The following is a 25,948-nucleotide window of genomic DNA, read 5'->3' as shown; positions in this document are numbered from 1 at the left end:
ATCCCCACTTTCCTACACACACTCTGCTGCACGGATAAGGCACTTCAGAGAAAGACAGACTCACACACAAACTGTCCGTTTGACATGACCCAATATCAGGATCCGGCAGAGTCAGGCACTTAACCTTGATGACTCACACCTGAATCCTGTTAGCTATCCCCGCTGGGATAAAAGGCAGAGCATGAGTGCACCTGGAGAGCAAGGCGAGAAAGGCAATCGAAGCGAGCAAGACCAATAGAACAGAAGGGCAGGAAATCCCAGGAAGTCGACCTGAGTATGGAAGCAGAGCAGACGAGACCAGGAGGCGAACGAGAGGCCGTGGTCCTACCAAATGCGAGGTGGCGGTCGCTACAGAATCCAAAAGTGACAGCTCCCTGCCACTGCAGAAGATCACAGCGGTACCTCCTTCATGTACGGCGTGAGGACTTGAAGGGAGGCTAGCCGCGCTGGGCCAAAAGCCTTGACTGAACGGAGGACATTTGATCAGCCGAATCAGCCGCTGCAGGTATGTGAAACGGGAGACTTGGTTGTGATAATGAATGAAAAGGATAGTTCTTTTTGAAGTGCTTGTTAGGTGGTCGAGAAACTGCAAGGGAAAGCACTTTTGTAACGCGGATGAAGAATCGCGAAATTGTGCATGTGAGAGAAGCTGCGAGAGAAATTAACTAAGAAAGGAGGCGGATAGTCAAAGTGGCCATACGAGGAAAAAGTCCAAATGTACAAACCCCCCTCCTACAGTCGAAGGTTTTTGACAAGAAGTGAAAGGCACTACAGATAACAGAAGGCCTCGGGAGAGCAGGGCGGTATAAATCTTTGAACTGCATCCAGCATTGTGGGTAGCACGTAGGACGGCAGCTGTGAGAACTAGAAGCTTGATTATGAAAAGTAATTGTGAAAAGTAAAGGCGCTTGCTACAATATATCAGTGACCCGGCGAGATGCAATAACCTATTAGAAGTCTCTGTATCAACTGGCAAGTATGTGAAAGTGTGAAGGATTGTAAAAAAAACAAGTGGATGCTGATGGTTTGAAGACTCGCGCCCGATCGAGGGAAGCCAGAACTGTCTGCAGAGGAAGGTCTGAGCCCAGAGGAAGGGGACCGGAGTGAACAGATATTTGTTTAAAAATTACATTAAGAATTCCTGAATGCTATAAGCTAATAGAACTGTTAAAGTTAACTGAACTGTGATTTGAAGGCTACAGGGCTGATGGAGGGATGCCAAAGGGAAAGGAAGGGAAGGTGAATCCCGCATTTTGTTGATAAAGTGATTGAACAGTGTGGTAAAGACAAAGGTGAACCCAACAAAGGGGTATCACGAAAAGCTGCAGAAGAGGGGGGGGAATCCTGCATGGTGAGAGCTTGGGAAAAGTCTTGCGCTGCCAGGCAAAATACATTTATTTGAGGGATCCTGCCTTTCCGGAAGAAACAACTTCCTGATGCCTATAGACTCCTGGGGTGCTCACAGTCCTGCCACTGTTTGCCTTGCCCCGTGGTGCGCATATGCAAGGGAGTATATTAGTTCAGCAGTCCTGAAGTACTGCAACCCTTTTGAAAATGTTAGTTTACATTACACTCTTTAGTTACACATATCATTGTCCCGCACCCTTTTGTTATATAGAGTAAGGATTTGGTAAAATGTTTTTTAGTATATGCCATTTTGTTTTGACACAGCACCACTAGGACAGTGTTTTCTTAACTTTGAAATTCGTAGCTTGCTCCCATCTTAGATTTAGGCTTAGGTTAGGTATTTTTCTCACCCCTATACTGTTTAATAAACTCCCTCGCATTGTACTCCTTGTCTTTCGTGCTTCTGATAATCATGCCTTCCTTACAGTAATTATTGTATTTAACATAAGAACCATCACCAATTGCTTGAGGCCTTCCTTAATGTACCAATGGAAAACTTGTTCACATCTTGTAAGGAGTATGGCCTCTCCTGTAAAGGAAGTACGCTAGAGATAGTAAAAAGGTTGTGGGACCACCGAAAAGTCTCCACAGAACCTGTGTCTTCTCCTAACTATGCTAATGAAAGCAAGGATGAGGAGGGCTCAGACAACTGTCCAAACTCCTCTTGGGATGAGTATGAAGGTTCCTGTGAGGAGAATATTAATTCACCTCCCTCTCGTTCTCCTGTCCCTACCTTACCCTCCATCATGACATCTGACATGTATCTGGAACTTTATGACAACTCCTGTGGAAACACAATTTAGAGATCTGGGAAAGGGAGAAAAAGTATAACCAATCTGTAGGAAACAGGGTTCTGGACACTTCTTCTTTTTCAGGGTCTTCTGCGTCTGAAACTTCCAAATTCCAGGATTTGTGAGCCGGTATGACACACAGGATGATATTGTTGTATGGCTGAAAACTTTGACCTCAATTGTAGAAGTTTTGGTCTGTATAAGAGTGATAGTATACCGTGGGTTTTCCTTATGCTTCCCAAGAGAGACTACCAAGTAATCTTGGATTTAAATGTAGCTAAAAGAAGTAACAGGTATAGGGTAAAAGAAGATCTCACAAATGGAGAAGACAGCTTCACAAAATCTAAACCCCTTAAGGGACCATGAGAAGAAAGGTAGATCTAAAAGTGCTTTCTGCTCCTCCCTTAAGGATTCTGTCAACACTAAGTGTAGCAGAAAAGCTATGGCCTTAGGCTCAGATGCGCCACATTGCAGAAAGGTTGAGGCTCTTAAACTTGAAGTAAGAGAGGTCCCCTTAGGAGACCCCATCTTGGAGATTAAAGGCATTTACTGCCACTCTATAGGGCACTTGGGTGTAGCACCCATAATTTCGAATAGGGACAAAGCTCCTAGGCCCAAAACACTAAAGGTCACTTCTTTGACCTGACCTTTAGCTGCTGCTAAAGTGACTGAGCATCTTGAAAAACTACATATAGTGGAAGAGGTTCAACTCGTTCCCAGAAACTTAGAAACTTCTGTCCTAGTACTAACATGGTGTGATGCCATTAACCAGGTGACCCCACCTTCATTTCACACTGAGGCGAAAGAACCTCTTGAAAACCCACCTAGAGTGGAAATGGTACACCTTGTGGATAGGAACTTAAATGTTCCTACCCAATCTATAACACTGTTTAAAAACGTTGTTGAAGTCACTGATGTGACTCTGCCTTCAGCTGAGCCTGAGGTAGAAAGCCCCTCTGAAACCTCAGACAGTGGAGAGCGTCCTTGAATCTCAAAACCTAGACTCTCGACCAAATGCTGCAGAGGCAATTGCCAGGGCTGACAAGAACCTTGGTGTTCATGTCACACACCCTGTGTGGTGTATGTCCTTTAGAATAAAGCCCCCTCCAGTTACCTCTGTATTGGCTGAACCACTTGAAACCCACTTAAAATGGGAATGGTTCCTAAAACTCTAAACCGGGATACACTGAAAAACCTGTTTACAGGGGAGGTGATCCAGATGGATGTAAAAAGCGTAGGTGTTTTTAACAAACCTAAGAGGGCAAGGAGTTTTCCTTGACTCCAAGGTAGGAATTACATTTTCAACTATAGTTCAGAAAGCCCAGAAGGAAACTTCCAAGCCTGAAGAACTGAAATATCAAAAGAGTAGCAAGAAATCAAAAAATAGCTTTCTTTCTAGGCCTTCTAATAAAAAGCCTGTGATTCCAACTACTCCTACAGGAGAGATTGATAGGTGTTCTGTCAAGGCTAGGGTCACTGTTTCAAGAGACCACTCTAAATCTGTGTGATCCTCTACAGAGGACCCTACTGTAAGTCTGTACGTTAGTAGTATAGTAACCTCTAACAAAGGCAAATCAAACACTAGAATGTTAGGAAAATGGTAGCCTAAACCAAGCTCCAACATTTCAATTCCAATTGTAAAGTCTTTGACCCACTCTGCTTCTGAGGATGGAGTGGATAGATCAGGTGAAAACCTAGCTAGGCATTTGAGGACTGGTAACCGTCAAAGTTGATTGACATCCAGAAAAGATAAGTCAAAGGCTAAACACCTTGTCACTGTGGGATCTTCTGCTGAAGGCCACCATGTAAATCCTAGTGTTAGAAGGGAAACCCTTAACCAAGGTAAAACCAGATCTAAGAGAAAGTGGAAGCATGTACAATGCTTTGCCACAACCCCTCCAACTAAGATACCTGAGACACATCCTGCTCCCGTGAAAGCGGTGGTGAGGAATTATGGAGACTTCTCTAGGTCTGAGGGATTTCTTTAAAAGAACCCCTTTAAAATCCTATTGTAGGTTCAGATATTGTTCCAACTTCTGACGGTCTGTTAAATCAGATCCCCTATACATTAGACAAGAGAAATGTGCCCAAGAATACTTGGAGGTCATATAGTTTGCAAATGATCGCTAATATTAAAAAGTAGCACAGCAAGGGTTACAAAAAGATTGCTGGTGGGCTCAGCATACAGTTGAACCGACTGAAACATGAGATTTATCCTGGTGAGGATTACATCCTCCTATTCCTTAGTCTGGGAGGGATGAGTGTTGGGTAAGAGTTTCATAGCAATGATATGTCTTCCTGACCTTTGTCAGCCCCAGAACGTTTTGCTTTTACTGGTGGATTATATTTCCTTATACCTCTGTGAGTGGGAACCTTTCCCCACTGTCCCAGAATCTTTTACTCTTCTTATGGGAGTCATTTTTAAGAGACTCCATAGTGTCTTTTACAAGGTATCCTCTTTGACAACCTTTTGGCAATAAGTACCTATTGTAACTCCCCTTTTAACTTTATCTGTCTAAACCTGTGAGAACTACAGTTCCCAAGGTTAAAAAGGATCTTTGGATGCCTTTTACATTTTATTAGACGAGACCAGCACCCCCCACCTTATGTGGAGTGCTCAGGAGATACTGAGTATCCCTTTCTCATCTTAAATGTAACATTTATGTTACAAGGACAAACTTAGCTTTATTGGCTGGTGGCAGTGAACCTTTTTATTAATTCGGTGCACCTTTCCCTCGGGTTGTTTACCAAAATAGCTCCTGTCTTCTTTTTAGTGTTCCTTGTCCATTCTTGTTCTTTCTCCTGACATCCACAACGGGAAATTCCTTTGTGCGATTTTTATCTTCGTCGGGAGTCCTATGGACTCCCCACCCAAGCTCCAGAGTATCTGTGAAGTCAGGAAGCGAGGGAGGAGTCCAAAACTCCACATCCCTTTGTCTTCCAGCTTGACCGTGACATTCCAGTTCAACCTGGGCAGCTGGCTGTCCTGAAAGAATTGCCAACCCCCCAAGTTTGAATGTTGCAAGGCTGCTTGATTGGCTGGGTTCCTGCATAAAAGTCTGATCCTTGAAGCTGAAGAGGTAGTCGACCACTGGAACCAAAACTGCAGAGGAATTCACGGCTGACACGATTTCCAGTGACCGGAGAGGCTACTGTGTAACTGCCCTTCCTTCCAATCGGCATGAAGATTCCGAAAATGATTACCCTGACCCAGAGCCTGGTGAGACCCACTAGACCCAAGAAGACCTGCATTTTGAGCCACCGCACGCCATGCTGCGACCTTGCTGGACTGCAATACCCTGGGACACCAAGCCATTGTGCGGTGCCTGGTCTTCTGAATTCCGAATCTCGCTGAGACTTCGTGGGCATCCTGCTCAATCTCCAGAGGCACGGTTTCAGTCTGAAAGTCCCCTCACCACAGTGCTGGACCTTGCAAACGACGAGTATCCGGCCAGCGATATTCTGTCTTCTTCTGTGCTCCTGAAAAGCGCCACATCCACAGAGCCATGAGGGAAACCCTTTCCCGTGATCCTTGCGTCAGAAGTCCTTCCAGTGACCTGTCTACTATCTTCTTAGGAATTCAACAACCAGGTTTTTGGTTGCAGATCCTGAAGTCGTCCTACTGCAAAATCATCTTCTATGCTGAGGTACTGTGCTGTCTTTGGTATTTACTTACCTTAAGTCTCTTTGTGATTCCTGTGTAGTTTTGGGGTGTTTTCTGTGATTGGGAGTCCTCTCATCCAGTGCACCCAGGGAATTGCTGGAATCCTACTAGGCTGTCTTCTGTGAATCCCCTGGACGCTCAACTAGCTCTAAAGTACTTACTTGTTCTGGCAGTCTTCCTTAGGTACTCTGACTTGTGCTACTTATGAACCTATCCTGACCTGCCTGTCGGACACTAGATCCTAGAATACTCATGCTCCAAGAATAAGGGAAATACTTCTAAGGATTGGACCTATATCCTAGAAAAGAGAATACGTGTTTAATAGTTACTTGCTTGCAAGAAGTTGGTTGGTAACTGTAACTCTGTGAGTGAACAGTTACACAAGTTATTACTTAACTTAGAAATGTTCTGCCATTCTGAAAAGTATATATAAGGTTGTTTTACTTAGTTTTTGCCATTCTGAAAAGTATATGCAACATCTTTCTTTCCTTAGAAACTGTTTCGTCATTCTACCAGAAAGTAAATGTAAGGATATATTACTCACATGTGACTTGGTTGTGCTTCTTCCCAAAAGTAATTCTGTTGGTTTCACTGCACTATTCCTGTTAGGATAAATGTATGCATGTCCCCCAACTGGTCTTGCTTCCACTGACTTGATGTTTGCCTGTCCAGAATAAGTCTGCATTTGGTTCTACCTACCTAGAATAACCTTGAGTCATTGATAAAGAGTAAATATGGATTTTGCTTTCCCTAGTCTGTTTTAGACCGACACAAAAAGAGTCTTAGGTTTATACCTGCCTTTAAGTTGCTTATAGTTCCTGTAAAACTTGTATAGGTTTTACTTCCCTCGAGTATAACTGTGTTATCCTAAAAGAACTTAGAGGTATTGCTTCCCTTGGTCTGTGAACTGAAAAGCGACTGTAATTGTAATTGAAAATTACACCCCATGGTCCAACTCCCCTAGAATAACAGTGATATCCTGAATCCGAGTTATAGGTTTATACTGTGCCTATCACTAGATCACAAAAGTATTTATTTACTTGAATTTACAAAGCACACAGGTGGCCCTGGGGCATTGCGGCGCTGTTACAATAGAGCTTGCTTGGTTACAGGGGTTAGCAAAAACATAACATAGAGATTACTTCATTGCAGTGAGACAGATGCAGTGAAACAATTAAAATGACAGTTACAGGATATGTGATTTTCGTACAAAAAAAGCAGGTTCAGGGTTATAGGAGAACCAACTGATCTTTTTATTTAAGAGGGTGGGACTAGTTAAAAGGCTTGGTTTTAAGTGCTTTTTTACTTTTTAGGTGCTAGGAACGGAAAGCTAGCCACTCCGGCTTTGGCTCTTTTAACACTAGGGACATGGTGCTGATTAGAGTGCTGGGCCCTCTTGGGTCTAGTTGAAGTGGCACAGAGAATTTCTTTCTGCCAGTTAAGGGGGTGTTGTGAGGCAGAGGCACGTGTGTGATGTGGTGCTCATGGTTTTTAAAGAGTATACGCTCTTTGACTGGGAGCCAGTGGGCCTCACGTTTTGCCTGGGAGATGTGATTCCTTTTGGGAATGCGTAATGCTGCTCTAAGGGCATTATTCTGGGTGATTTGTAGTTTGTTAAGGTTTTGTTTTGAGGTATCAAAAACAGAACTTTTACAGTAGTCCAGCTTGCCCCCAATAGTGGCTCTAGCTATGGTAAGGCAGTTCTTGGAGGAGAGGTACGGTTTGACCGCATTTATGATTTTAGTGGTGAGTGCAGCCAATGAGAAGATGGTGCTGACTTGGTGTGCCATTGAGGGGGTGGAATCAAGGAAGACTCCCAATGTTTTGACTGCTGCTGAGGCAGTGATAGCAGTATTCTCAATACTAAAGGATTTGTATTGACTGTCAAGTATACGGTCCAGTTGATATTACCATGTGATTTCTTGCTGAGGGTCACGGTACAAATGATCGTGCTTACTACCCTGGTATTACTGAAAGTAATCGAAAAGTAACTATTGGTTTTGACTTCCCTAGAACTCCTGTTAGGTGTTCCAAATTAGGTTATATGCTTTGGTCTGCAAACCTTCTAACATAGTGTTGTGTTTTCCATAAAGTGTTTATATGATATGTGAAAGTACCTATTTCCCCCAAGATTTATCTGGGCCTACTTGTCTTTAAATAAACCATTCATGTGGTACAATACATAGTGTTTCAGTGTTTCTTTGGACCATTGGTATTACAATTTCATTTGCACTGATTCTACAGACCTCTCTCCCTCCTAAGAAAAGACTGGCTGCTCTGTATACGCTACCCTGAACTCAGGTGGTTCAGCCTTATACTAAGAGTCATAATCAGTACTGTATCTACAACTAGGATCAATGCAATCTAAGTTGACGTTATAATATAGCGTTTTTTTTTAATACTAAGAACAGGACCCAGATGCCTTTGGGTTGTGTGCGCTATACAAATTGCAAAATAAATAAATAAGAGTGGAGTCTTGTACTGCCTCAGTTGAATGGTTTTGCTAAGCCCTTAGTTGGACTTCAGAAAAACTGTCCTAACATTTATCAAGAGGTACAAATATATAGGTCCCACATTGTAGCATGGTAATCTTGAGGTCTTAGTCTTGTAGTGCAAAATCAAATCAGTTTGGCAACAATGAACTACAGAATGACTGTGGTTGCAATGTTACAGAAAGCCGGTCATCTTGTGCTCAGTTTTACGTCCATCATATATAGTTATCATTCTACGTATCAGCCCGGCTCCCATTTGTTGTAGTTTCAGTTCACTCACACCATCCTTTTTTGCCACATTTGATTTGTTGGATTGCGATGAAGTGCACTTTTCTGTTATCCTCTTATTGGTGTTCCTTCTGCCAGTGCGATGGAAGAGGTAGTTTTGGGCCCCGACTCCCAGCCATGCTGACATGCTGGTGAATGCTTCTTCGTAGCTCTTACAGTGCTCCCGATATAAACTTTTTGGCAGACACACATAATGACACATACAACTTACTTGGTTGGTTTTATAGTTGATGAATTCCTTTTTATACACGTTCCATTTGCCATCTATAGAAAATTGACTAGTGTTGCCTATTGCATGTTCGCATATCGAGCAAGTTTCATATTCCTAAAAGCCACTTCTGGGTTTTTGTTTCCACCATTCTCCAGTGTCTGCTATTATTACCGTAAATGACGGACAACACTTTCGTTTAGAGTAGGACCTTTAGTATAAATTATGTACAGTTTGTTGCCTAGGAACGCTTTCAGTTCTCTATCCATTAATAGTAAATGCGAATACTTTTTACGGATTCTAAATACTATGTTATCACTGCAATATCTTGTTATAATTGTTGTCTCATGAGTCTTTTCCTTTCTATTTTTCTTTATCAGTAGGTCCTTTCTTTCGATCTTTTGGGTTTTGCTCCTAGCCTTATTAAGTATGACCGTTTTATAATCTCGTTCCTAAATCTCTGAATATGTGTCTCGCCTTCTTGGGTGAAGTTTTTGGTTTCACTGCAGTTCCTACTGATGAACCCCACTGTGAGGGTGTTTAATGTCTTCCTACGATGGAAGATTGGTACTAGCAGTGTAGAGTTTAGCTCTGTCTTTTATTGGAATGGGCTACTTTGTAGATGGTTATCCGTTACATAGATTTTAAGAGCCAAGAAATCACTTTCAGTTTTGCTTGCTTGTCAGTTGAATACCGAATTCCTTTTGATTCAGCATTAAGATATATTGTAACAGGTGTACCTTTGTCCCTTTCCATATCATGAAAACATCATCAATGCCATACTATGACATTTGAAAGGAAGATATTATTGATATGATATGATTGGTTATTTAAAATGCGCTTAATACCCAGAGGATTCTACGCGCGGACCCGGGGATCGAACCTGTGTTGCTCCGTGTCGTCTTGCTTCCAAGTCTGTTCACCTTGGCCATACAAAGATTTGCAAGGGCAGGTGCAAATTTGGTGCTCATGGCCACATTCTCTAATGTGAATTGAAGCATTTTGTTTAGTCATAGCCAGATGTGTCAAATAAGAAGTTGTTTTCGCAAATGTGTAGTGTAGAGCTTTTAATAGTAGGTCATGGGCAATTGATGTATATAGTGCTCTAAGACCCAGTGTGACTGGAATATAGTATGTGTTCCAGCTCATATCCTCCAAGATCTGTAATATGTGTTGAGTCCCTGACATAAGGGGGTAATTCTAATACCTTAGCTATCCCATCATAATTTCCAGTCTCTAGAATAGCAAATACGATACTCCAGTTAAGTTTATATGACATCTCACATAGGAAAATGAGAAAAGTGGTACTCTGTAACTTTTGACCTTGTACACAAGGCCCCATAATTTGACAAGCAACTGAAGTTTCATGGGTTTTCAAATGTAGAAAAATAATGTTGACAAATAGGTATTTTTTGCATTGCTTTTTCCAACGACTCAAAAAAATAATTATTTCAGGATGCATGTTTAAAAAATGCCCAAGCCTTCCTTATCAACTTTTTACAATTGTGGTGAACCAGAAGACGGAGACGGACTCAGGAGTGACATGGTAAATGTGTTTAATGACGGCTAAAAGAAAAGTGTGCCTCTGTCCCTATTGATATGAGGGGTTTCCCTATCTATAAAGTAAACTAATGATGTTTGTCAGCCATCAACAAGAAAAGGCAGCCAAGTCTGTAACCTATCTATCTAACCCTACCACTATATACACATAATGTAAAAATTAGCCTATGTGATTTACTTCTGCCACACACTTTCTCGTGCCATTGTTCAAAGGCTCTCACTCAGGAGATAGTTACCACAAGTAGTTCAAACTAAAAAGGGTTTCTGCTCTCTTTTTAAACTCTTCAGGAAAAGTTGCAAGTCTCTCTTCAAATTAAATGTCTCTAGCTCTTTACATTTTGGAATGATTTCCTTATCCTTTTCCCACGACCATAGCCACTATCTCTTCCTTGGCTTTGTCTTGATCTACTTTCTGGAACCCTCCAGGTTCCCTTTCTTTTGGATTTCCCAAATGTCTCTTTGGGGTTATATCTTGACCACTTTGGATGATTCCTCCCGATTTCCTTCTCTTTGGGCTTTCCCAAATGTTTCTAATTTATCTTGGGCTTCTCATATCCCTTTGTCTTTCTGTGTTTCTAAGCATTGTGTTGCTTTCAATACTTTTATTACATATCATCTCTTGGGTTTCGAAGGCTCCCATAACCCACAGCACACTACTAATCCCATCTCGCAAAATCACAACTACCTGGACAACTTTCAAGACATGAACTATGGAAGACCTTACTGCCACCTTAGCATCCCTCAAATCCACATTGTATGCAGATGACCTCTTCCCTGCCTCCTTACTCAAGACCCTTCCGACTGAAGCACTCCTCCCTTACCTGTAAATCATTAACGGCTCCCTAATTCAAGGCAACTTTCACTCGACGCTCAAGACTGGACAAATCCTCCTGCTTCTTAACAAACCACCACTGGACCCTGATGATCTCAGCAAATACTGCCCCATTACCCATCTTCCATTTCTAGGTAAGATCCTTGAGAAAGCAGTAGCCATGAAACACCTCCAACACATCAAAGCCAATAACCTCCTTCAGTACTAGCAATCTGACATCAGAAACAGCTACCATGAAGGTGATCAACGATGCCCTTAAAATCCTCGATAATGGCCATCCTTGCCTCCTCCTCCTCCTTGACCTCTCAGCAGCATTAGACACAATAGATCACCAGACACTCGCAGACAATCTGCATCGCTGCATGTGGGTCAGCGAGATCGTACTCAGCTGGTTAAAATCCTACCGTTTGAACCGCCAACAGTTAGTTCAAATTGTGAGAAATCTCAAGGTATTTTCCCAGGTAGAGCCCATGAATCCCTTATCCAAGTGGCCAGGACACTGCCATCCCTGTTGGATCCAGTTGCTGTGGGTGTACCAGTGGGGAAGTATAACCTCGGTGAGGGAGACTGGGGTTATGCTTGGGAGAATATCCAAGGTGAGGCGTGGTACTGTACCGAGGCGGAAGAAGAGGAAGAGATCCCTGAGGCCTTTGTAGGTTACAATATGTCTGCCTACCCCCTCCTATTAAATCTCTCCTACCCAAATCCAATAAACCCTCTGTACAAAACCCCTCCTCTAAAATATCTTACCCGTTTTCCTCTCATCCAAACAACCCTGGACATTCTTTTCCACATTCCTCTAGTTATTTTGTCCCGAACACCCAATCGACTAGGACAGAACACTACTATTCCCACAATCCCTTATGTTCTATTCTTTAGCCCGGTCATTCTCCTCCATTTCATTAACCTTCCCTATCCTGTCCCGTAGGTTACTCTGACACTCCAACCCCTCCCTGTTCCAATACGAAGACTAGAATTCCCGATAACGCCTTACCCCCATCCCACCACGCAGAACACGCAGAAACTCTACTTCTCCCCTTTCCCGACACAAACACTTTTCCCCGATTGTAGAAAAAAGCGGACTTGTAATAAGACTGTTTTCCTGACATGTCCCGACACGAGGGTCAGGCAAAGTCAGGCAATTGACTTAAATCACACACACTTGACGGCCTTTCCTTTTCCCCACAAGGATAAAAGGTGCAGTAAAAGAGCACAGTAGGGGCAAGGCGAGCACGGCAGACAGCCCAACTAGACGGCTAATCAGGCTCGGCAGTTCAAGAGAAGGAGAAAGGCGGCAGGAATTGAGAGTGTGGCGAGGACAGATGTAACCTTGCTCTTTTTTCATCCCAGGCTCGCTGAACTTTCATGGAAGGGAGCCTAAGACCGCAAACAATAGCACAAGTGTCTTGCAGCAGATGTCAACGGTACACGGGGAAAGCCTACGCCGATAAGCAGGAGCGAGGGAAGCTCCCGCGACCGTGGTACAGACCTTGACTTCAGTAAAGCCGAAAACCAAGAGGTTCAGCACAGCCGGTGAGTCGAGGGGAGAACCATTAAGAACCGGGCTGTGTTGCGTGAGAATCGCAAAGTGGCAAGTTTGAACCAAGTTTCAGTGAACTATGAAAGAACTGTAAAAGGTTTTAAGGGGGAGACCAGCTGCAGAGTCAAACCGGCACCACGTGGGTGCTAACTGAAGAGACTCTGGTCGATCCACATCGGAGCGACACTACAGGTGCCAGAAGGCCATAGGAGAGTCGCAAAAAGTGGTCAAAGTGTTCATACAGGAGGTCTAGTAAAATGCCCGTACAGTCGAAAGACTTTGATCTACAAATTGTGTGAAAGCAATGGAAGTGAATCTTGCCACATGAGAAAGCAAGGGAAGTGAATCCCACAAATACAAGTGAATGCGAAGTTGACGAGAGAGCCCGACCGAGGGATGCTGATAAGAGGGGCAAGTTTAAGGTCCCCATAAACAGTGTGTTGACAGATGTGATCCCGGCCGAGGGATGTCCACTATGAACTGTTTGAAAAGACATTGAGAAACTAAGAGATGAGAGAGGTCTGAGCCTGACCGAGGGAGACCCATGGGTGAAGCCATCACCAAGGCACTGGCAGTCAAGATGGGTTGAAGCCTGACTGAGGTAGATCCAGGGGTGAAGCTGTCATCTAAAGTTCAATAAGAAAAGAACTGATAGATAAATTAAGGAATACGATAAGTGAAGGGTCTGCGCCAAGAAGAGGGGGACCCAGGGATGAAACAATCACCCTACGTGAACTGTGGATAACAATTAAGAAGGGTCAGAGCCCAGAAGAGGGGTACCCGGGGGTGAATCATTATCACCCCAAAGGACTTTCATTTGGTTAACTGACTTGTTGTTTTTGCATATTGAACACAACAGGCAAGCGAAGGCAAGAGACTTTCAAAGGAAACGCGACTTGGCCATCAACGGTCCTGAGAGCTGCCATTGGAACGGGCGTCTCGTGCTGGAGAAGCCGAGACTGTACTGTGCTCCAAGATCCCACCTTACCCCGTGCTCAAACCGTGGGGAAGGGAGACTCGGGTTACTGCATCCTGATATATTAATTGAGAACACTTCTTTCTTTTCTTGAAAACTATCCCACACCCTTTTTGTATTAGTTGTGAGGATTGGCAAAAGGTTTCTTTGTATAGGCCTTTTTTATTTGATACAACGCCACTAGGACTGATTTATTTTCATTTTGATGGTCGATTCTTGCTCCCATCCTAAATTTAGGTTTAGATTAGGCGTTTTCCCAACCTGCATACAGCATTCATTGTTCAATAAACACTATTGAACTGTGATCACTTGTGTCTGTCTTACTTGTTGCCACCATGAGTTCCTTACAAAATTGATTCTTCTAGAACACCAACCCTACCCATCACCTGTGGAGTCCCGCAAGGATCTATCCTGTCCCCCGTGACCTTCATTCTTTACATAGAACCGCTCAGAAGCTTCCTCGCTCCACACAACATCCACATTCCCCAATGCGCAAATGACACACACATCTACCTGCAGATATCCTCCATGCTCAAGGCCTGCTTCACATTGATCCTGTGCTTACCTGAAACTGGACCCCTCACGACTGAATTCCTCCTGCTGACCAACAACACCGAACACCCTGACATCCAGACCTGGCACTCTGTTATGAACCTAGAGGGATTCACACCCCAGCTGGCCCCCTGTGCCAAGACCCTTGGCTTCAACATCGACAGACACCTCCCGTTCAAACAGCACAAAGCAAGGAAGACGCAAACGGCTTGTTGTTAACTTTCTCTCCTGCGGAAAATGAAGCACTTCCTCCCAGAAAACAACTGAAGATCCACTGGCCAAGCCTTGGTCCTCTCCCACCTGGATGGTGGCAATGCCCTTTTGGAAGGCCTTCCAGTGACTACCCTGGCACCCCTGGAATGTGTCCTGCATGCTGCAGCAAGACTCATTAAAGGACGCTGCAAATTTGCCCACATCACCCCAACCCATATCAAACTGCACTGGCTCCCATTGCAAGCCTGTATCATCTTCAAATCCTGTTGCATCATCTACAAGACTCAAGTTACCGCACTGAGAAACTCAACTTATATTGCAGTATATTGGAGATGCAATTCATGATCATTACTACAGTGCAGCGGTAAGAAGCTATAATATATTGCATTCATTCATACAAATACTGCACTACACAAACAATGTACTTTGGTATTTATCCCAAAATGTTGTAATATTCTATAGCTTACTACAGCATCCCTCACAGTACTGTGGGGCATATAGTAGTATACGGGAGACGCAAGGTTTGAAATTGCTGGGAGCTATTTAGCTCCTGCTTGTACCCTAAGGGAGCCTGGTTAACCAAAAACCAACTGTTAGCAGGAGCTACCTTTGGCTCCACAGGCCAACTGGTGCCTTATAAACATGCACATGTGGCATTAACTGTGAGTGTTTAGAATGTAAATGAAGAAGAACTAGGGCACATTTAAACATAATGGATCATACATAATGGGCAAAAAGTAAGTGTTCATCTCATGTGGAAGTTAGATTTTCAGTGCGCTATGTACTCGTTCCTGGTTCTCCAGCGGTAGCTCCTGCCTACTGTGTGATGCTTGACACCCAGTAGCTGGTTTTGGCTCCTGCTGATCGAATCTCGATTTCGAATCCTGTAGACTATTTATTTTTAAAAGGGCTGGTTTATTTATGACTATTGGCTTGGCTGGCATGCTGACCACTAAGGGGTCTCGGGAGAAGCAGGAATGGACAGTACAGGTTGCAGAAGACCCAGGGTCAACACTAGTCTTAGAAATGCCGGAATTATACAGACACCAAAAAGAAGACAGGAAGCTGAGGTGGAAGGCATCTGATGGCAGCATTAGGGAAGACGCTGGCAAATGCGAGCGAATTGGAGAGCAAAAGGAAGTTAGAGCAACACTGAGCACGATAACTGATGCCTCTGAGGAGACCTGTGACCGGGCTGCAGAGCAGGAACCCTGCAGAACCTGTGCTACTCAAAGAGAGAAGCAATGATACTAGAAGCCAGCAGTGGGACAGATGAGAAATGAGAAGAGGACGACTATGGGCCAATCCACCAGGATAGTCCGTTGTATGGCATGGTGCAAACAAACCCATGCCCTTACCCTCTGTTAACTTGATTGCAGTCTGGGTGCACTGTGGCTTTTTATTCATTTGGGATATGTGGCACCCATGCTGATGGAACACTGGAAGGGTAACGTGGCAGTGGTCTCCAGTATTGTAGGTTTCTTGACAAAGCAGTGCAGTTGCATAGCACACGTAAGATGGAGGGTTGAAGGGCCAAGAGTAAGGTTAGACATGGAGATGCCAACACAATTGCTTTGAAAACATATTGCCAGTAGCACAGTATGAAGAGGTGTGGGTTCTCTGCCACAGTTTTTGACTTTAGAGAAGGCATAGTAGCTCACAGAAAATAATTCCTTTTCTACATCTTCCCAATATCTGTTCCTTAGTGCAGTCTGAAGTAACTCTAAAAATTCAGTCAATGATGGGGAGGGGCTGTGGTCATCTTCCTCTTTTTAAATGTTGCCATTTAAACCAGTCTATCACTTCACATTGACTTTCATACACTTGAGAACATGTCTAAACCTTTGGCAACCCTCCCTCACTCCACCTCATGCATAATGAGATGACCTACACCAGTTTATTTTTTTAATGACCCTTGTGAATTTTTTCAGAGGTCATTGTGGTCACTACGAAAGAGGTGCAGAAAATGTGGAACCCTGACACAAAGATGAAGCTCGACATTGTGTGCATTGCTGATGACACCGCTGCTGATATGGGGACGGCAGACTCTTTGCGGCACATTCACGAGAAAATCAAGGTACAGTCATTTACACCTGCATAGTACTTAATTCATCATTTTCTCAGGTTTGATCTGCGTTTTGCTTCACGTTCTATGTTGTGTGGACAGCACGATGTATGTTCTCATTCTACAAAGGCATATAAATGTTTTTCGTCACACGGTTATGTATTGCATACGTTTTTTGTATTTAGCTAAAGTCGCTTTTTCTTCCGGTTTCGGGGGTCAGTCTGAAACTGCAGATTGTTATGCAATGGGAGGAAGCCTTTTCAGCTGTTCACTACGTTTACACTGGGCAGTATGTTGTGCCGGTCCATGTTCTTGTGTTTTTCACAGATAGGGTGCTTGGTAAGAGGTTGATTTTGTTAATTTAGGAGTATGTTTGGTGTCAAATATTGTGCTTGTTATGCATGTTGATTCTTCAGGTGTTCTTAGAGAGTCTTGTTAAGTAACAGGCACAAAACCTAACAAATATTTCTATACCTTCGAGCTGTAGCTGCCTGTCCTCAAGGCAGTCTGAGTAGTGTTTGTGCAAGTTTTGTAGAGAAAGGGAGTGGTTGTGGCTGGGAATCTCATCCAGAGATCGCTCAATGGCATGGTTTAGGTTCTACTCTTGTTAATAAGTCCCTCCCTACCTACAAAGTTCCCAGACTTTCCTCAGCAGTACACAGTGCAGACTATTGCTGAGCGATCCATGTGGACAGGACATTTTTACCTCCTCATGAAGATCTACATTTGTTATCAAGATCTCGGATTATGATGTTGCAACCTAATTTTAATCAGCAGACAACATTTAAAAAATAGTGTGATTGAAAGCAGGCTTTGAAAATTGCAGTCTGTAATCCTAATCTGTGTTTACACAGTGGCATTGGACACGCCAATGCTTCCAGAGAAGGTTCCTGCCGTGCCGTGTCAAATGACCTGCAGATATGCCCTCACAGCGATTGAGAGATGGAGATGGGGAATTTCTACTGGCATGCCATGTTGGGTGTCAGTGTGTCCGGCTGCTCTGCTCGCTTGTGCTCAGTCGCTATTTTCCATCATCAGTCCCCTTCATCTGGTAACAGCAAACTAGTTGCACCTCAGTGAACAGAACTCCTTTTCACTGGTAGCTACTTGAACAAGGTAAAAGCTTAAATCACTAGAAGTCTTAACTATCAACAGAAGATCAGAAGATACATTCTGCTTGAGCCTCATCAGCTTACTGGTTGCCAAAATCAGTTGAAGGCTTTCAATGAATGGACACCATTAAACCTTTGCTCATCTTGCGCTAACATTCTTCAAATGGACCAATAATCACAATTGGAAATAGCCTGATCTAGATAGCTTGCACGTGGGCACCACACTCTTATGTTTCTCATCTCTCAGAACAAGTCACTGCAAATCCATGTAAAGAGTAATATTTATTTCTCACTTCACATGCATGACGGTTAGCCCAGCTGCGGTTTCGCCCACACCTTTCCAATATGCCAAACATCAAGAGTCGGGAATACGCTAATGTTGGGACTGTCAGGGCTATCTAGCACCATCTCAGAACATGCTGCAATTTAAAAAGAGTACTTAAAAGATGAAATGCATATGCAAGTTGGCGTTTGCACACTATTACATTAAGCCTAAAGTAGGTGAACTGCAGTCTTTCTTCTATTCCAGAAATACTACCAGTTCTTGCCCCTGCAAAGACGCACTTGCCGTGGCTTTGCTCCAAAATGCAAACATGTGTCCTTGTAAGGATAGACCTTCAATGGCATTGCCCCAACATACTAGCATTTGCCCATAAAAGAACATGCAGTGTGTTTAATTAATAGACATAGTAGAAAGACTTCAGGTCGGACTAAATGTAATGAACTCATAAAGTGCATGTTTCAATTAAAGTGCAAGTAAAACCTAAGTTATAAACCCACAATAATTAAAATCTTGACATTCTCTAAAATACATGGACCAAATATTGCTAGTACTTCATATTTATACATGGAAAAAAGACATAAAACTCTTTAAAGATATGCTGAACTATGGATAGTGTGGTCCTAAAGTGCATGCTTAAATTGGGTAAAGAGCACCATCCTATGCTGAATGCACATTACTCAGTCTGCCCCACTCTCCAGGTCTGACATCAGCATAGCCAGGGCTCCAGGTAAGATTTAGAAGTGGGAGTACTTTATACGATGTTGGGAGTAAAAAACAATTTTAGAGAGTAAAGTCAGTCCAGTTCCCAATAGTATTTTTTTAAAGTGATTTACAGATATATTTTACCTCCTTACTACAGACATCTTTTTGTAATCAATACCTCTTTGCATCTAGAAATTCATGAAAATGAGATGCCTGTGAGGCAGTAACAATAGTAGAGTTACTTCCTATGGTTCTTCTCTGCTGGTAACAATGCTTCCCACACATCTTTGATGCTGTGCGGATGGCAGCAGTGGCAGGCATCTATGTGTTTGTTTTCTATTTTCTTGTTGGAGTATTTGTGTCCCTGTTTATTTTTGTTGAGAGTATTTGCCTATACTCTGCTTTTGATACAGTGAACCACAACATCCTGATCCATCATCTCCGTGATTCCCTGGGCATCAAGGACCAGGCTGTGGCGTGGCTGTCCTCTTTCCTGTTGGACTGACCTTCCCAGGTTCAACCTGGGCCCTTCCTCTCCACCACCTCTCTCCCCATATGTGCTGTTCCCCAGGGCTGTATACTCTCCTCCTGGCTTTTCAATGTCTACCTGACCCATTTGGCCCTCCTGATCTCTACCTTTGCCTCTAACTTTCAGTGTTATGCAGATGACACACAGCTCTCTTTCAGGCTACCCACGGCCTCCTCCTACTCCTCTCTCATCCATTGGTGCGCCTCTAATGATCTCTGGCTAAATGCCAGTAAGACTGAGATCCTTTTCATTTGGACCCCTGCTTCCGCTTTTTCCCTCACTCTGGACGGCCTCCCTGGACCCTCTGGCCTCACTCTCTTTTGAGGCAAACATCCTTGGGGTCATCTTTGACTCCACTCTCTCCTTCTCACCACACATAACAGACCTTGCCAGAAAGGCCCATTTCCAGCTACACCTCCTTAGAGGTATTCTCGCTTTTTGCACCTAACCCCAGAAGATCACTTTCTCCAGCAACGTTGTTCTCTCTAGGCTGGACTACTGCAATAGCCTCTTTCTCAATCTGCCTAACTCTATTCTTTGCCCTCTACATCTCATCCAGAAAAATGACTTATCCTTGGTCTCAAGCCCAGGGACCGCATCTCTCCGGCCCAGAAATCCCTTCACTGGCGCCCAGTGGCTGCGAGGATCAAGTTCAAGACCCTCTGCATCGTCCACAAGGCTTCCTGGGTCCTAGCTGTCTCCAACTCTCTTCCTAAGTACCTTCCGACTAGAGCCTTTGGCTCGTCTGCTTCTAATTCTCTGCGGGTGAGTCGCTTCTCCAGGCAGAGATTGGGGGATAGATCTCTCTTCTCTGCAGGTTCCTGCTTCTGCAACGGCCTCCCTGCCTCTCTTGGCCTTGAGCCAGATCTCCTTAAGTTCCAGAAGCTCCTCAAGAACCTCCTTTTCTCCACTTCTGTCTGTCTTCCTCTTTCTCTCCCCTCCTAACCTTCCCTTGCTTCCGTACCGTTCTGATGACTGGTTGCTTGGTGTTCCTCTGAGTCTTACCGGACACCAGCCTCACCCTATCCAGTCCCCCTGCACTTGTCTGCTGACCTTCCTGCACTGGCGACTGGCCTAGCTTGCACTACCGGGATGAGCTTCCCATTGGAGTCCCAGCCTTCCTTGCACTTAACTCCCTGTACCCTCTCCCCTGCACTTCTTGTCTGCGCACTTGCACAATCTAAATTATACTAGGTCTAGTAAGATAGTTTGTCTTGTTCTCCCTTGACTGGTTACGCCTTGAAACACTTGTTTATAGGCACATTATAAATAACATATCAGTTAATCAATCAAAGAGTAACTTTGTTTTGACCATGGTCCAGATTCCAGTAAGATGCCCTGACTACCCCTAATTGCAAGTCTTAATAGTTTTTGGCATAGACCACAACTGGAAAATTCCACTTGTACCGAACTTCAGCAAAGAGGTTGCTATAGGCTTGCCTAATTTCTCTTTCAACAACATTCTGTAAGAATCATCCTCTGGCCTCACAATTTTATTTTCTAAGTCAGAGAATTATGGACTTTAATACGACAAAAGCGTTTGGATTGTTTACATCCCCCACCTTTGAGTTTCATTTTCCTTCTCTGGAGGCACATTATACATTCTATTGAAGACATACATTCTATTGAAGACATTTGTGAAACTGTATGTTAAATGGTTTTTAGTGTAACTTGTTTAGTTTAGTTTATTACTTGTATTGCGCACCAAACCCGAAGGTAGTCGGGAGCGTCGCAAAAGTTTACTCACAGTTGTAGTGTTATTATATAAAGTCAAAAACATTATTACAGTAAACACATTTTTACAAGATGATTGCACAAAGAATATATATACAATATGAGCTTTATACAAGATTTTACAATGGGCATACAGAGAGAAGTCCGAAGTAAAGGAAGGTAAATGCTGGTAGAATGGACTAGGGCCAGATTCTCACTTTGCCGTCAGAATCTTTGAGCATTTATATAAGGTTGTGGCGAAATTTTGTGTATGATGGTTCTAGTCTGAGTGGAGTGGGGAGTGAATTCCATAGTTGGGTAGCCTTAACCTGGAAGCTGTTTCCTCCCACTCTCGCAAGTTTGAATCTAGGGGTCAAGAGGCAGTTAGTATTGGAATGTCTGGTTAATCTTGTCTCTGGTTTAGTAATGATTCTATCCACAAGATAGCGGGGGGCTACTTTTACACATTTATGAGTAAGGGAGGCGACTTTGAGTTTTATTTTGTCCATTGTGGACAGCCAGTTATTAGCTCTTCTAGTGTCCGAAATATGATCTCTCCTGGCAATTCCAAGCGCAGCTCTAAGGCCGTTATTTTGCAGGAGTTGGATTCTCTTGGTGGTTTGCTTGCTCGCCCCAATGTACATAGCATTACAGTAATCAAGTCTTGATAATATGAGAGCTCTAGCAAGGGTGATACAGCTGTTGTTGGAGAGGAAGGCTCTGCCGGCTCTGATTAATTTGCATGTGTAGGCTGTGGCCAAGGCCAGCGTATTTACCTGTTTGTTAAACGTTAAGGCAGAATCCAAGTAAAACCCTAGTGTTTTTACTTCCTTAGCAGTTGTGATAATGTTATTGTCGACGCTGAAGGCAGAATATTTTGGATTTTGTTTTTTGAGAGAAGATTGTGTACCCAGGATGATGATCTCGGTCTTGTCATCATTCAGGCATAGTCCATGGGAGGCCATCCATGCCTGGATGATGAGGTAAACCTTATTCAACAATGCCAAATCCTTTTCATAATCACCAGTAATTGGTAGGAGGATCTGCGTATCATCTGCATAGTTAGTGTAGGTGATACCCAGATGATCCAAATCATCGAAAAGGGGCTTAGTGAAGATGTTATATAAAGTGGGCGAGACACAAGAACCATGGGGAACACCGCACGTGATAGGGATAGGGTCAGCTGATGCAATGGGAGAGAATACTCTCATGGTACGGTCACTGAGAAAGGATTGTATCCAAGCAATAACTTCTGGGGAGAAGTGTGCTGCCGAGTCCAGGTGGCTGCACAGGACCTGGTGATCGACCAGGTCGAAGGCAGCCGATAAGTCCAGGAGCAAGAGGAGAGCTAGGTCACCCTTGTCCCTGAGGTCCTCGATCTGGGCCGTCAAGTCAATTAGCGCAGTTTCAGTCCTGTGTTGAGGCCGGAAGCCTGATTGTCTAGATCCTAGCAAATGATTAGATTCCAAATGTTTTTGAATTTGTAGATAAGCCATTTTATCTATGATTTTCAGAAGGAATGGTACCGTGGTAATAGGTTGGTAATTGGTGGGAATTAGAGGGTCTAAAGTTTGTTTCTTTAGTAGGGGGAGCACCCAGGATTCCTTAAGGTTAGTGGGGATGGAGTTAGTCCTGAATGATGCGTTAATCAATTTGGTGATAAAAGGTGACAGTTCTCTGGCTGCGTCCTTTATGAGTTGGGCAGGGCATTGATCACCATGACAATTAGAGGGTTTGAGTGAGAGTATTGTCTTTTCTGTTTCGAGAATAGTAACTTTTGAGAATTTGAATCGAGGTAATGTGTCAGATATAGTGGGACTGGTTGAGGTAGTATTATTGGGCAGGTTGGGTGATAGTAAGGCTTTTTTATTAATTTTTATTTGATGGGTCGCGACTTTGCCTTTCAATGCTTGTTGGATATTCGAGCACCAAGGTTTATCCTTAATGCAGTTGTCAGGTATAGGTATAGGTGCTTCAAGTTCTTTGAGGATAACAAAGAGTTCCTTAGTGCTAGAGTTAGCTTGGGCTATTCTTGTGTTGTAGGATTCGCGTTTGGCTAGGAGAATTTCTTTTTTGTAGAGGGCAGAAATGGCGCTCAGATTCGTTTTATTTTCTTCAGATGGATGAGATTTCCATAGATACTGGCAAGATCTTTTTTTAGTGCAAAGGGTTTTTAAATAGGGAGTGTACCAAGAGTTGAGGTGAGCCTTGGGTTTACTTTTTCTGAGTTTAAGTGGCGCAATTGTATCTAGGGAAGTGGTCATAATATTGTTAAATTCTTTGATCAGGGCATCTGGTCCCAGGTTTTCTGAGAGGGCATTCAGGGTGGGTAAGATGAGAGGGAGTAGTTTGTCACAAGTGAGGTTTTTTTTATTGCGAGTAGGGACTGGGGGAGCTGGTACAGCAGGCAGGGCAATAGTTTTACCAGTGTTGAGGGTGAAAGTTATAAGATGATGGTCTGACCATATCACAGGTGAGTTGGAAGAGATAGTCGCATTACAGTTATAGTCCGCTATCCAATCCAGGGTTCTTCCTTTTGAATGTGAAGGGTCAAGTACTTTTTGGGTGAAACCTTGTTCTGTGAGGATATTTGCCACAGTAGATGCATGTGCATCTTGTGGGTCGTTGTATCCTAAGTTAAAGTCTCCTAGTAAAAGGACTTGAGAGGAATTTTTTAAATTATTTGATATATTAGATAAATCATCTTCGAAAGTTCCAATAGAGTTTGGTGGCCTGTATATTAGATGAATTGTAAGAGTTTGGGTACTATTTAGGTTAAGTTTGGCTGATAAGTTCTCACAGGAGTTAGTATCCAGGTGAGGTATAAGTCTGATTGGTAGGTTGTCTTTTGCAATCAGTGCAATGTCTCCTCCTCGTGCCTCAGTTCTGTCTGATCTTAGGATGGTGTAGCCTTTAGGGATAGCTAATGACAGTGCTGGGCCTGCAGCGGCGTGTAGCCAGGATTCAGTGACTGCTAATAGGTCTAGTTATTCTAGCTGTATAATCTCCGATATCTCAATGGCATGAGCGACCAGGGATCTGGCATTTATTAAGGCTCCTTTGAGAGTATGGCAGGGAGAGCCAGCTGGAGATGAGCTCTGTGTTGTTTGAGGTAGGTTGCCTTTGGCTTTATGGGTATCGGTGACGGGTAAAGGATGGGATCTATTGTTCCTAGGTGCTAATGTTCTGGCAGGCGGTTCATATAATTTAGCCAGTCTTGCGTGGAGTCTACTATTTCTGTCAGAAGTCGTGCAAGGTTGTGATAACAGTAGTTCTTGCATGATTAATTTAGAAGGTCTTTCTGCATTTATACTAGGTGGGTATGATGCTAGTATAATAGTGGGTGGATGATAGTTTACCAATATATTTACTAAGAAAGTGGTGACTAGAGCAAGAATAAGGCAGGTCAATGGGCTCCTAGTGGTGTGCATTTTGGGAGTGCTAAAGGTAGGTTGGGCCAGGCGTAGGCACAATATATCAGAGGAGACAGTCAGATGGTTCGGAGTGTTGGACTGGCGCTAGGGCTAGGTTAGGGCATTTAATACTGATTAATACTAGTAGCGTTAGTTGCGTCGCAGTATAATCTAAAGTTGGGTCAGCACGTCTAGTCTAAGATGCAGTGACATTAGGTAACACATTAGCGGTACAGAACCCTGTGGCAACACCTAAGTTTGAATCAACACTTCTAGACCAAAGTACAAAGCGCTTGGGAGGCACTTAGCAATACAGTGCCCTATGGCAACATCTGGGTTTGAGTCAGCATTTCTAGATCAAATACAATGGGAGACACTAACTGGTAGTTGATAAGCTGGCAAAGACACTCTAAACATTGGGGATACTAGCATGCTGAGCATAAAATGCCATGGCAGCTAAGTTCGATTTTGGTGCAAGTTTACAAAAACACTCTAGCTAGGTTGTGATGGCCATTTGGTCAGTATGAGGGGTGTTGGTGACTTGAGCATGTAGAAGGGGAATATTTGCACTATTACTATTAATAATGTTCAATAAAGGTAATATTATAAATAAACATGCATTTCAAACAAAAATGTCGAGCAACATAAGCATCTGGGGCTGTTCCTATTACATTGATCGGAAAGGCATAGGACAAAAGGTGCAAATAATTGCAAATTTGCTCTCTTGTAACCTCATGCACACTGGCTCTTTTTCACACCCAGGCTCTTATACCCTCCAATCAACAAAAAATGCAGTGCTAAAATCTAATTTCGTGGCACAAAATGTCTGCTTTTATGCTATAGTATGCTGGGAATCTGGTTTTACAATAATGTCAATTCAAGCGCTTTGAAACTGCCATAAGATGGCTGGTAAAACTCCACAAAACACCCAAATAAATAAATATATGCAAGTGGCACCCAGCAGACAAAAAGGACCTTAACGCTTGAGGGAATCCTGCACTTGTAAACTAGTTCGCTGTCTCTACACCCCTGTTGGATCTAAGCCCAATGCTGCCCTCAATTAACCGTACAAAGTAACTCCAGCCCCTTGATTAGATGGTTAGATAACATCCTCACAACATCCTCTTTGTTGTGCCCTCACCCGACCCATGGACTCTCCATATGATCGCTCATCTCTCTCCTTTCTCATCCTCACCCATTAATGGTGGCACCTGCTGGGAGGTCCTTCTTGCCCTCTTCTCCACCTCCAGAGTCATCATCAATGTCTACCGCAATGGTACCATCATGGTACAGGGTCCTCAACCCAACCTTCTTCTCTTTGATGTGCTCCTTCCTTGCCTTAGCAACCTTCGTTCTCCTTCTGCACCAGGTCCTTCGGCATCCCTGGCTCCCTTGCCAGCTGTGCTCACCTTGGCTCCTTTGGTGCCTCCTAACCACCCTTCTACTCTCGCCATGGCACCCTTGTCGCCACCCCCCCATTGACAACCTTGTCACCCTCTTCTTCGCTGGTGAACCTGCCACCCACTAGCACCGTACCTGTGGCTCCCTTGCCCCCCTTCGGCTCCTCCCGCACTGGTGTCCTTCTCACCCACTGCAGCCTTGGCTCTT

At 43.6% G+C, this 25,948-nt stretch overlaps 1 protein-coding gene across 1 annotated transcript in view; it reads left to right on the top strand.

Annotated features, from left to right (window-relative positions):
• EIF2B3 (eukaryotic translation initiation factor 2B subunit gamma) overlaps positions 1 to 25,948 on the top strand; it is a 1,062,507-nt gene that overhangs the window by 48,642 nt on the left and 987,917 nt on the right. The window contains exon 3 of the mRNA XM_069642355.1: positions 16,455 to 16,600. Within this exon, the coding sequence (XP_069498456.1) occupies positions 16,455 to 16,600 (146 nt within the window). The remainder of the gene's footprint in view (positions 1 to 16,454; positions 16,601 to 25,948) is intronic.

Source organism: Ambystoma mexicanum, chromosome 1q, assembly GCF_040938575.1.
Source record: "Ambystoma mexicanum isolate Mex_15411 chromosome 1q, UKY_AmexF1_1, whole genome shotgun sequence".
Taxonomy (NCBI): domain Eukaryota; kingdom Metazoa; phylum Chordata; class Amphibia; order Caudata; family Ambystomatidae; genus Ambystoma; species Ambystoma mexicanum.
The sequence above is the reverse complement of the archived record's forward strand: the minus strand, read 5'-3'. Positions and strand labels throughout refer to the sequence as shown.